The sequence below is a fragment of the Arachis stenosperma genome, chromosome 8 (assembly GCF_014773155.1).
Source record: "Arachis stenosperma cultivar V10309 chromosome 8, arast.V10309.gnm1.PFL2, whole genome shotgun sequence".
In the NCBI taxonomy this organism is placed as follows: Eukaryota; Viridiplantae; Streptophyta; class Magnoliopsida; order Fabales; family Fabaceae; genus Arachis; species Arachis stenosperma.
Window position 1 is genome coordinate 3,438,285 of NC_080384.1, and position 9,627 is coordinate 3,447,911.

Below are 9,627 nucleotides of genomic sequence, written 5' to 3' on the forward strand. Positions count from 1 at the left end.
GATACATTGGGCTAGGAATCTAGTGAAGAATTTTCAGTTCAAGGAGGGTGTGCAAACACGCTATATATGGGGCATGCCACACGCCCAGGGTGTGCATGCCCAGTAATCTTAAAAACTTGGCATGCAACACGCCAAGGAAGAAGTGTGTCGCACGCACAGTAAAGAAGAGGATTCAAGATAATTCCAAAAGTTGGCGTGCCACATGCCAAGGCAAGTGCGTGGTACGCTGGACCAACTTTTCAGAGACTCAAATTCAAGGTAATTCAAGACAGCAAAGAGGGCGTGCAACACGCTAAGATTGGGCATGTCACACGCCAAGAGAAACAAGCTCAGGGGCATCCAGAGGCTGGCGTGCAACACACTAGAAAAATAGCTCCTATTTCTGAGGATTTGGGCATTTAACACGCCAAGGTGAAGGAGAGTGTCATTTTGACACGCCTTCGAAGGGACAATCGTGCGTATGCATTCTCCATGCATACGCACAAGGCTTAAATGTTTGCTAGATCATGGCGTGTATATGATGATCGTGGTGTTTCTTTAGTTTCATGAAGAGATTGTCTTGTGAGAACTTTTTGATACATATATAATGCTTTCATTATGATTTATTTAACATGTTAAATGAATTTTATTTTATTTTAACTTCTACTTCAATTTTTTTTCTTTTCATAAATAGATAGTAAAGTGGAACAACAGAGTTTGGTGACTAGATTTTGGGAGAAAAGAAAGAAATTTTGATCTTGAGTTACAAGAAAGAAAATAATGTAATCAAATGATTGTAAATATAATTTTAAATATCAAAAGAAATTTGCTTCGTTTCTATTACATAAACTTCCACTAAGGTTTATCCTTTGTCATTTCGCCTAAAAAATTAGGTCAATTTGCTAAGTTACTTTGATACTTAAAACTTACGTTAATGTGAATAATGTGATGATTGAACACGTATAGAGTGTTAGAATGAAAGGAAGACTACCACAATAGAGACAAAGAAGACAATGCAAACAAGAGTGAAAATAAGAATGACAAAATCTGTGTTTAGAGAAGTGAACAGTTGAAAGAACGGTACAAAATCCTTCTTGTTGGTGAATCTAATCTACAAAAAAAATCTTCGATTACATTATCTCCTAAGGATCTTTGATATTATGAGTAGTATTATGTGATTTGAATTGGATTGTCAACAAAAATTATTAAAAACACATTAACAAAAATATGAAACAAGAATAAGAGAAAATTTAAGCGAGATATATAGGTCAATTTATTTATTTTATAGACCAATTGGATCAATCATGTAAACTAATTCATTTTTAAAGTTTTTTTATAAAGTAAAAAGTTCACTCATTTAAGATCTTTAAACGAGTCAGGCCAACAAATTTAGTCCATTTTAATAGTCTTAATTAAAATATCATAATATCATTATCAAATAAGGTGAATAAATTCAGTTTTAATGTTTTGAAAAACAAAAATAGATATAAATATAAATTTGGTTTTTATTGAAAAATTTTTACAAAATGTGTAGAAGAAAGAAAGAAATTTTTATTTTTTTTTATAGAAGAACAATTTATTGAAATGGTTTTAACTACGGCTGAAATAAAAAAGTGATTTAAATTTTAAGTGAAATTTAGTTCGTTTTTTTATGAAGAAAAAATGTTATTTTATAACACATTTAACTATTTTTTATTTTGTACTTAATATATATATTTAGACCAATGTTGATAGTCTTTAGTACAATAGAACATATATTATTAACATAGAACAAACTTAGATTTTAAAATCATATGCATGTGTTCACGGAATTTTAATATAACAAAAAGTTAAAAATATTATAAAAAACAAAATTTTTTATAGTAAAAATAAATTATTTAATCCGGTTTTGATGCAAATGCTAGTTTACTTATACGAAATGTTTTTCAAAAAAAAAAACTAGAGAGAACTCAGGCTAACTCGGATTTTTTTTTCCCAGTAACGAGCTCATGTGTAAAAATGGAACCCTAAACCATTGTCTGCAAAAAACTTCGTCTTGCAATTTGTAGTGTTTCCATCACATCGGAAAATCTCTCCGGTGCGGTTGTAGCGTTTTGCTCTCCATCACCTCCGAGTGAAAAAATGTTGAAGTTCCTATCAAAAGTGAAGATCGAGTACAATGCGCTGGACCCGCGAATAGCATCGTGTATGGAGTTTATGGCACAGTGCAACTCACGCAAGGCGAGGGAATCAAACCCTACGTGCCAGGTGGAGGTGAAGCGCCGAACCGACGAACACCCGCCGCAGATCACGGTGACCTTCGTCAACGGCGTCGAGCAAGCCTTCGATGCGACCTCAACCCCTGCACAGAGCATAAGGACCATGATTCTTGAAAAAGGCCAAACCCTAGAGACCGAGCAGATGTTCCGAGAAGCTGGTGAGTCATGGCCCGTCATCATTCCCAAAGAAGAGCTATCTCAGCCCGCACCTGGCGTCAAGGTTTGTTTTTTCTCGCTTTATCGATTTTGTTTACTTGCGGTTATGTTTGGTGCGGTTCCTTTCAATGTTAATTCTCTGCTTATTATTTCATTGCGGATCTTTTTCTGTTACTTTCTGGATAGTAATTGGTGCTGCATTATCGTCTTTACTTTAGGAATTTAGAATTGTATGGAAACGGAAAACTGCTCTTACATTTATCTGGGACAGTAATTTTGATTTTCAAACTTAAACATCCCTGGATTGCATTTTTCAATCTCAAATATGAGTAGTGGATGTCGCGTTTAATCTCTTTGTCGCATGATGAGTATAGCTTTTCTCATAGGAGCAATGATGAGTTTGGTGGTTTTCCTGTTCTTCATGCCTGATATCCTACTTTAATTTGATCTTGCCTGTAATAAATTTTAATGCAAAATTGCACATTTTTATTAGGGTGTTTGAAAGGTATTTTTTGCTTGTATTGTTATATAGAATAAGGAAGATACATTACAATTCTGAGATAAATTGAAGTTCCTAAGTATGCACTATGGATTCATTGATTTTACTACCAAGGTACATGTCATATGTTGCTAGAAACAGCAAAGAAGAAACCATCCGTATTGATTAACTGTATGTTCCAGAATTTTGCTATAAGATGGACATAATTTCTTCCCCTGATATATAAATAATGCTATATAATAATCCATATTAGTTGTCTGTATGCTATCTTTATGTGGTTACTCATTGATGCACTAGTAATACATATGCTTTTGCAAAATGCAACTAATTTCTCTGCATGGTCTTACAATTTATGTTTCTCAATATCATTCCGTCCATTTGAGTATATGATCTATACCTATTCTATTAATTTTCTTTTTCTTTCATGTGCCCTTCTTTTCAGCCCAGGAAAGCAGAGGAGAAGAAACAATAGTCATGTATTGTTGAACCTACCAACAGCCAGAAAATGTTCCAATTTTCTCACACATTCTCTCATTTCTTTTTGGCGGGGAGAGTACATGACATGAGATCACGGCTGTTCTGTGCTTTGCTGTATTTTAGAGTTGAATTATTGATATTGATTAAACAAATATGCATGTGACTCGTGTAATAATTATTGTTTCTGAATGCAAAATTTTGAAACTGCAGTAATTTCATCCTAGAATTTGTTTTGCTCACTGTAAGCTCTTAAGCTTAGTTATATTTTAGGACAAAAAGCTGTCAAATGATACTAGATTATTATCCAAATGCAAACTATGCAAGAGATGGTCTTTGTTGACCTTTGAAATTGGGATTAGAGTAACTATTGTAATTCAGAGGGGGATTCCAGTAATTATAGCATGGCTTGCATCCCTTGGTGTGGTTTCTTCCTGGTCTGGCTAATAAAATTTTAAAATTTTTATTGTAGTGGATCTGTGGAGTGAAAGAATGTTTTTTAAAGTCTCTAGCACTTGTAACGCCTAATAGATAGAAGAGTAATCTCAGTAACAAAACTATATGCAGTTCTTTTTAAGATAGTCATGCAAGATTGCAAATTACTGTTGTATTATTGGGCACTTGTGCGGTTGTGCCCTCCGTCCAACACTTGGATTTGAAGATTAATGTAATTAATCACTTTCAACCAATAAATAAATAAAAGTGAAAACTCAAGTGGACTTAGGTGAAGTTGATATCTTAGAACACGGCTCTAAAATAAATCTTTATACGAAATATTAAATAGAAAATTCGGCGATTTTTTAATGTAGATGGTGATGCTAGTGTGGCAGAGAAGTGGAGTTTGAAATGTCTTTGCGGAAGTTATAATCCGCCGGTATGTGCTGGAAAAAGCGGAGATTAGCTACCAAAATCCAAGGAGGGTTGTGGCAATCGCTAAACGGAAGAAGATTACGAAATTTGTCGGTTTTTAATACGAATAGGCGGTTTTATCCCCAACTATCATATCAAAATAATATGTAATGGAAAACGAAAATAGACAGTAAGACACATATTCCGCTGCGGTGTAGTAAGTGCAGAGAGAGAAGCACTGACCATTTGTTTGAACTTGAAGCGAATATTGAAAAGCTCACATGTTGATAAGTTAACAAGCGCAACCGACAAGAGTGTTGCAGTGAGAGTGTGAGAAGAGTTCCTTCATTCACGAGATATCCAAATCTATCCATCACTGAGTTTGGAACACTCAAAACTCTCACTGAGATGGGTTCTGTTTCTCTGAAGATAGGCGATGGAACTGCGAGATTCCAGAGTGCCACTGTGTGTTCTTCAGCTGTCAACATCCTCATGATATTCTCCGTTATCACCACCAACCTCTTCGCCCTCTACGCTTTCACCGCTTCCAACAAACACCACCAAAGCCAGCACCTTCTCCTCCAGCATGCTCACAAGAACTTCTCCCTCATCTCCGAGCAGGTCCAGCTCATACTCAACGAGATCGATTCCTCTCAGAAGAAGCTTGCCCAGATGGAGAAACAGCTTCTCGGTTACGATACCATCGATCTTTCAAGGCCCAACATTGCACCCGAGCTCAAACTCTTTCTCCAGCAACACCAGCTCCCTCTCGGCAAAGATTCCAAGACTGGAATCACTGAGATGGTGCCATCTGTTGGCCATTCCTGCGAGAAATCCTCCGACTTGTTGTCTCAGTACATGACTTACAAGGTTTATGGAAGCTGCCAAGATGATTGGATTTTGGCGCAGAAGCTTATCTTGCGTGCCTGTGAGCCTTTGCCTCGAAGAAGGTGTTTTGCTAAGGTCGTTTCCAAGGTCGGCCTTTATCCTTTTCCTGATTCACTTTGGAAACCTGTTGCTAATAAAACTGTTAACTGGAGTGGTCTTAGTTGTAAGAATTTCCAGTGTTTGAATGGGAAGAAGTTGAATAGAGAGTGTATTGGCTGTTTTGATTTGCTTAATGGTTATGAGAGTCAGAGGTTTGTTAAGGCTAGGGGTAAGAATGACTTTCTCATTGATGATGTGTTGGAACTGGGAAGTGGTGGAATCAGAGTTGGGCTTGATCTTGGAGGTGGCTCTGGCTCCTTTGCTGCTAGAATGGCCGAAAGGAATGTAACTGTGATTACTAGTACTCTGAATGTTGATGCCCCTTTCAGCGAATTCATTGCGGCAAGGGGATTATTCCCTCTTTACTTGAGCTTAGATCATAGGTTCCCGTTCTATGATAATGTGTTTGACTTGGTCCATGCTGCAAGCTCCTTGGATGTTGGTGGGAAACCAGAGAAGTTAGAGTTTTTGATGTTCGACATTGATCGCATTTTGCGCCCAGATGGCTTGTTTTGGCTGGACAACTTCTATTGCACAAGCGATGAGAAGAAGAGAGAACTGACTCGGTTGATCGAAAAGTTTGGATATAAAAAGTTGAAATGGGTTGTGGGAGAGAAAATTGATAGTCTTGGATCAGGCAAGTCTGAAGTTGTCTTATCTGCTGTTCTTCAGAAGCCAGTAAGGGTGTAAAGCGTAGGGACTAATGCAACACCAGAAGGAAAGAGGTGCTTCTAACATCATCAAATCCTCTATCTGAAGTGGAGTGCATGAATCATGAATGGCTCTTTTAGGTTATCTTTTATATGTATTCTGGTATTAGCTATTTTGTAGTTGACTAGTTGGTAAATTTTTAGAAACTGATAAATGAATTGTATTTTTGGAACAAGGTTAACTTATGTCTTTAGATATTGTAGTTATAATCTTCCATTCTTGATTGCCATGAACTCTTTCATTAACAGAATAAGCATTCCTCTTAGCAGAATTAACTATCATGTAGTGTAGTCTACATACTGTAATATGAATGTCAAAAATAGCATTCGTGTAATTGTTTTCCGCATATTGTATGGCAACGTGCTACCATATTTTCTGGAACACATCCATTCCTGCTGTTAGCTTTAGACAAGCAGTAACGATTATCTAATGTACTAAAAAAGTGATAATTTATTCACACTTCCATATCATCTTCTGCTTGATCTTATTCCTACAGAAGTAAATCAAGTTTCTTTGAAGTCAAATATCTAGTATATCACTTGTCTTCGTGTGGAAGATAAATTGAAATTATGTAAAAGTGATGAACATATGAAATGCTAAGACTTGCATTTGGTGAGCATTTTTTCAAATATTTTAGAAATATTGCATCTGATATATATGTTCTTTTCTCGTTAATCTGCTGGTCTATGATGAAGTTCATATCATATCTTTAAACGCTTTATAATGTACACAACCTTGGATCTGAAGCATGACCCATGAAAGGCAGCATGTTATTGCATTTTCTGAATTTAGTCCCTTCAAACTAGTCACACAGTGCCCAAACAAGACAAGGAAAAACAAAAAGCAAGCATAATGAAACAAATTAATAAGGTAATGCCTGAAGGTAGATATGTGCTATATTCTACGAGTGTGAGAAAAAGATCATAGTTAAAAGACTACAGTTACAAGTACATCTTCAAAAATGTCTTTATACTCTTAGTGCATGTGACCATTGATCCGTTGCAATGCACCACTATTTAGAAGCTGCATTCCCTCTTTGCTCATCTTCTTAAGCTCTGTAGGTGACAAAATTCTGATGCAGCGGACGCAGTTCACAAATTCCCTGCAGACAGCATTTTTATGAAGAATATGTCAGTGCATCATAAGATAATAAATTAAGCATGGAGTTTTAACACATTACTGGAACAGAAGTGAGAAACTTACCCCCAAGGGTCATCCCCAACAAGTAGAACATCATTCTCGTAATCAACATATACTAACTTCCATTCTGAATCTCTGCCTCTGGTGTCGTCATTAAGCAGACCCTCGAGTCCGAACATGGATTCAATTGCATGTATCAGTTCCTCATAGTTCTTGAAAGCAGTGACATCAATTGATCTTCCTACAGAACCAGCCCTTTGTACCTGTCAGTCCAGAAAACCCAAACCATGGTATTTAAAGTAGTTAAACCAATGAAAGGAAAAATGCTAGTTGAACTCTACCTTGGAAATAATAATTTTCATACCAGTGTTGCAACAAAAAGATCCTAATGAACATAGCTTTATGTGAATCTTAAGATATTAATGAAAATCTGGACAGTGTTTTTCTGCTGTGTACCTTAGTATAGGTACGCCTGGGTGGAGCTTTCGAAGCTACTCGCGGCCTTGAATTATTTTGCAGAAAGCTGCATTCATTAAAATCAGCATGGCTTGAAGATGCACCACCTGCGTCGATGGCGAGGTCTTGCACAGAAAACACATGGGACTCAGCTAGACTTGCTGATGTTATCTGTGACTGGACATCCTGGCTCATACTGAAGTTGCTCACGATGCAATCTGATAGTTTCTGAAAATCCTTGTCCTGAAGTGTGCAAAATTCATCCAAAATGGCACTTGAATTCGAAGGCTCAACCATGGTGGCACTTGCACTGCTAACATCAACACTGGTGTTACCCCAAATTTCACCAGGATTGTTGCTCTTAGTTGAGAGATTCCTCAAAACTGCTTCAGATCTTAATATACGATGTTCTTGCAATCCTTGTTGGCAAGAAGAATGCACCATCCATTCATCTGTATCTTGCTGAGGAATTAGGCCATTCACAGTGGCAGAATCAGATTGGGGAATACCAACCACTGATGAACTCCAATTTTGACTTTGAGGGTTAACAGGATCACTTAACACCTCAGATTCTAATTTAGAAATGTCAGGAGATAAAGGATTATCAATTTCAAAAGAATGTTGATCTAGTTCAGTTAGAAAATGTTGATCATTCTGTGGTATTATGCTAACTGAACCTGAACCTGAACCTGCAAGATGACCTTTTCGGTTAACCTTAGGCAACGTTGCGTTCATCTGTTGTAAGAGAGCTCTCTTAGCAACAGATTCTTCTTGCTGAGGAATCCATAAACGGGATCTAGTGTTGTTTCCAAGTTGAGGTTTCAAATGAATATTCATTTCAACAGTTCCATTATCATAATGTGGCATGCAGGGACTTGTTAGGAAAGTGTTCTCTACAGGTATCAACATAACAAATAGTCATTGAATAAGAAAGCATAACATATCCGCAGCCAGAGGCAAAGCAGGGAGAGAAAACTAACCCAACAATGTAGCTTCTAATGGCCTCTTAAGATTTTGAGAAGTCTGAGTGTCCCATGAACTATATCCAAGCTCATTCCACTCCACCTGCAGTGTGCCGAGTGAGTTAAGCCTATATGATAAATGCATGGAAAGCAGCCTATATCATAGACACAGTAATTGGTTCACCTGAGGTTGAGGCCGAGGCAACGGTGCAAGGGACGTGCCTGATTGTTCCTTCATTTCTTTCCGTCTCACCACCAACTATCTATACACTTTGACTCTCCTTCCATTACCATCATCATCATTCATCAGTTTATTTATATATGGCATTGGCAGGTAGCTACCCTACTCATGTATCCATGTTATTAATTTTGTTTGCACAGATGGATAACAAAGAAGCTGAGAGGCAGGAGACAAAACAAAACCTGAGTCTGAGAATGGTAATGGGATGAGGCTCAAGCAAGAAACCTTAGCTTATTGGTTTGATATGTGTCTGCTATACACTTAAATGTGTTTCATCTTTGATGAAAAGAAATTAAATCTTCAATTCCTTTTTGATGAAACCACCCTCTTCTTCTTGTTCTTCTTGTTCCCCCACAAGCACTTTTGTGCATGGTGCCTTAATTAAATAATAAATAGGCTACGGAGTTGGAGTAGAACAGCACGTAAGCTAGTACACTCTAAACCTCTGACCTCATGGACAAAAACATTACATCTTCTTCTGCCCAGAAATTATTATGTTCCAATTTAAACCAACAAATTACATTAAAGGATGTTTGCTCAATAATAAGGGAGGTAGATATACAAATTTATTATTCTTTGATTCTGTTGTCTATTTCTCTTTCTTGTTTTTCGTTTTTGTGATTCGTGGCCTGGATAAGCCCACAAGTGGGTACAGAATGCAGAGTTGACTCTTGATTAGCCTTCGGGCCGAGACATCTATCAATAACAGTAGATACATCTTTTTGTATTTGTAGAAGTGATTTAATGTTATCTTAACGTTAATTACACATAATGAACTTTAGTTGGAGTCTTAAAAATCTATTTTTGAAGTTAGAATACAAATATTTGAGATAGAACTGATGATCCAATCCGAATAATAGGTTATCAAAAGTTGAAATTAATTCTTGCAACATTTACATAATTCACTTTTTTAGG

At 36.8% G+C, this 9,627-nt stretch overlaps 2 protein-coding genes across 2 annotated transcripts; both read left to right on the plus strand.

The window, feature by feature from the left end:
- Positions 1-1,905: 1,905 nt before the first annotated feature.
- On the plus strand, positions 1,906-3,830 carry LOC130944050 (uncharacterized). Its single transcript, XM_057872175.1, has 2 exons — positions 1,906-2,457; positions 3,335-3,830. The coding sequence occupies exons 1-2, from the start codon at positions 2,101-2,103 to the stop codon at positions 3,362-3,364; spliced, it is 387 nt and encodes a 128-aa protein (XP_057728158.1). The 5' UTR covers positions 1,906-2,100; the 3' UTR covers positions 3,365-3,830.
- Positions 3,831-4,211: 381 nt separating this feature from the next.
- Positions 4,212-6,196, plus strand: LOC130945233 (probable methyltransferase At1g29790). The gene has a single exon (XM_057873961.1). The coding sequence runs from the start codon at positions 4,624-4,626 to the stop codon at positions 5,890-5,892; it is 1,269 nt and encodes a 422-aa protein (XP_057729944.1). The 5' UTR covers positions 4,212-4,623; the 3' UTR covers positions 5,893-6,196.
- The last annotated feature ends 3,431 nt before the right edge of the window (positions 6,197-9,627 follow it).